The sequence below is a fragment of the Larus michahellis genome, chromosome W (assembly GCF_964199755.1).
Source record: "Larus michahellis chromosome W, bLarMic1.1, whole genome shotgun sequence".
Classification (NCBI taxonomy): domain Eukaryota; kingdom Metazoa; phylum Chordata; class Aves; order Charadriiformes; family Laridae; genus Larus; species Larus michahellis.
In genome coordinates, this window is record NC_133929.1 from 22,477,959 (window position 1) to 22,481,065 (window position 3,107).

The window sequence follows — 3,107 nt, forward strand, 5'->3', positions numbered from 1 at the left end:
ATAAAAGAACCTTGAAGTGATTTACTACTTCTCGTTATCCCATCCTTGGTGATCAGCTACTTCTGGCTGTCTCCTCATTATCACTATATGTAAGATCAGCTCAGTGACTACTTTCTCACACAGTAAGAAGGTCAGTAATTAGCTGTTTTCTAAACAAACATTTTAGCTAGCATATGGTTATAAACAAAGCAGAGACCCGTCTTTGGTAACAGGGCGAGGCCAAGCCAAGGACCACACTCGCTCTCTGCCGCACCGGGCCTCCCCAGCCGGGACGGACCCCTCCGCTGCGCCCAACCGGACACTCTCGGCACACACCCGGAAGCGCTTGCCGGGCTATAGCGGAAGCGGGGCGGGGCACAGCCTCTTTGGTGCTGGCGCCTGGAAAAGATGGTGAGTGCTGGGACTCGAGTGCGGGGTATCCGCTGCCATCCGCTGCCGCGCCGGGCCATGGGCCTCGTCTGGGGTGTGGGGCGGCCCTACGCCCTGCTGTAGCCGGGTTCGGCGGCGGGACGGCGCTGCGGGGCCGGGGTCTGAGCCTGAGCGCCTGGCGGTGGGCGCCGCTCCTGGCCTTGGTAGTGGCGCGGAGTGTGTCGTCCTGGGCGGGAAGACCGCGGTGGGGTGTGGGGCCGTGCTGCCGCCGGGGAGCCTCTGGGGTCTTCTTCGGGGTCTTCTCGGTGCTTGCTGCGGGCCTGGCTAGGCTGGCGCTCTCCCTGGGGATGAGGCAGCCTTTCTGATAACGTAGGAAGAGGGGGTTTGCTCGCCAAAGCCTCTTGTAGTGAGTGTACGGCTGATCCGCGTGAAATAAATACCTTTTCTCAGGAAAAAGCAGTTTACTATTTATCCCTCATGATTTTGGGGTAGATGAGAAGGGAGCTGGAGATAACCACTCGGTGGCTTCCTTTTAGTTCAGCACTGGGCGGGGAGGTAGGAATGGCAGAGAGGTGTAAGGAACTGATTTCTAAAAATGGAGGATACCTATAGGTGAAACTGAGTTCAGTGTGCCTCTGACACGTTTATTAGACTTTGTGAATTTGCGCATGTTTTTTAAAGGAGCTTATGCTTGAGTTACATGACTTGTGAGTGCTAGTGATATTTGTAACGCCTCGAAATGTTTTTCAGACGAAGGGTACATCATCATTTGGCAAGCGACGAAATAAGACACACACCTTGTGTCGTCGATGTGGGTCCAAGGCATACCATCTGCAGAAATCTACCTGTGGGAAATGTGGTTACCCTGCTAAGCGTAAGAGAAAGTGTAAGTAATGCACTTGAGTTTAAAAAGTTGTGTTTCTTTGTCATCTTCAATAGTCTGGCTTTTTTCCAACCGAGGAAGAATACTGTGTCATCTTGCAGTGTTTGGAGCTTTTTTTGAAATTAACACTGATTTAACTATATTTCAGCTAACGTGTGCAGTATTACTGCATAGAAATTGACTTAATTTATAGCTTTTTTTTCTTTTGCTTCTGTCAGATTGAATAGTTGTGCTATTCAGACATACTGTGCAACTAATTATTTGGTGCAGATGAGCAACAGTAACTTCTGTGTTCTAGATAACTGGAGTGCAAAAGCTAAAAGACGCAACACCACGGGTACTGGTCGTATGAGGCACCTGAAAAGGGTCTACCGTCAATTCAGGTATATTTTATTACAAACTAGTGTAATGTGAAACCTTTCATGGATTTCACTGAATTATAAAATTTGTCATTCAAAGTTAACGCTCTTATTTAGTACATTTAATGTGATATGGTCTTTCTTTTTAAATATATTGTGGAAATAAATGATGCCTTATGTCTTCAAAGAAATATGCTGCCAATTATAAAAAGCCACTCACTGTTAACACATAGGATGTATAGCAAGCTCTGATGTTTCTGTTAAGTGTAGATAGTACAGAACACAGAGGGTATTGTAATAAAACGCCCACATTTGAAAAGGTATGCTTTGTGTAGCATTGCCTCTATTTGTGAATCAGTGAAATTGCTGGTTGCACTGAAGTGTGGGTTTTTGTAAGAGACAATTCTTGAAATGCATTCCAATCCCCTCTTGCCCATAAAAAAAGTTCAGGATTGAAATACTTCAGTAGTCACGCTCTAATTTGGAGTTCAGATAGCAGTAACTGTAACATCAGATTCTGAGTTGCAGGTTTCTAAAATGTGTTATAAAGCTTTGAGTTGTACTTATGAGGTACTGTACTGTTAAACTCATTAAGAATTTATTTTGTATGACCTCCATGTTCTAAAACAGAGCTCTGTAACCTCTGGCCTAATACACCAGAAAGCCAGATGAAAAATACCGAGCAATTCAAGAGTCTTTTCCTAAAAATGTAGATTGGATTTAATAGTGAAAAGTAGGAGTCTTTTAAGTCTTCGACCTAGGTCTAGTTGAGGGATCTATTCATCTGGGGTTTTTTGGTGAGTGCAGTCTTTCCCAGCAGCAGCCAGAAAATACCTTATGATGTGCAACTGCAGCCTGATTTCCACCAAGTGTTGCTGAAGTAGAAATATCATATCCAAAAGCAAGCTTGAGGTTGACTCTCCTTATGTCATGCCTGTCTTAATCTCTGGTTGGAGACATAGAGGATTTCTGTAAGAAATGGACTTGCATGTCAGTACTAACAAACGTGAAAAGTTTTGCTGAGTTGCTTAGTAGGAACATAAAGTAAGGAGTGCCTTCAGTTTGGTGTGTTGTATCTGATTCAGTCTTGCAGTATTTACTCAGTTACTGAAATCTTCCTGTTTGAATCATAGAATCATAGGGTTGGAAGGGACCTCTTACTTCAGCAGGAGAGAGAGAAAACCACACTGCTTATTCCAAACAGCTTGTCAATTATGTTTTTTATTAAAAATGTCTGAACATGTGAACTCCATAGTGATTTCAGTGCGTTACTGAGAGACGCTGAAAAAAGCTGGTGAACTTGATCTAAAATATTACTTGTTAGAAAATAACCTGGAGCAGAAACCACCTTTTCAAAAAGTGGTAACCATATTTCTACTTGTAGGAATGGATTCCGTGAGGGAACCACGCCGAAGCCCAAGAGAGCAGCTGTTGCAGCCTCCAGTTCATCATAAAGGCTCATCTATTTGTTAAAATAAATGGTCTTATCCAGAAAA

The 3,107-nt window shown here is 44.1% G+C and overlaps 1 protein-coding gene and 1 non-coding gene across 2 annotated transcripts; both read left to right on the top strand.

Moving 5' to 3' along the window:
- Positions 1–312: 312 nt before the first annotated feature.
- Positions 313–3,107, top strand: LOC141735490 (large ribosomal subunit protein eL37-like). Its single transcript, XM_074568358.1, has 4 exons — positions 313–390; positions 1,120–1,255; positions 1,551–1,635; positions 2,996–3,107. Exons 1-4 carry the CDS (start codon positions 388–390, stop codon positions 3,063–3,065), a joined length of 294 nt encoding a protein of 97 aa, XP_074424459.1. The 5' UTR covers positions 313–387; the 3' UTR covers positions 3,066–3,107.
- On the top strand, positions 2,814–2,894 carry LOC141735698 (small nucleolar RNA SNORD72). Its single transcript, XR_012584821.1, has one exon. It is a non-coding gene; the product is annotated as a small nucleolar RNA SNORD72 (small nucleolar RNA).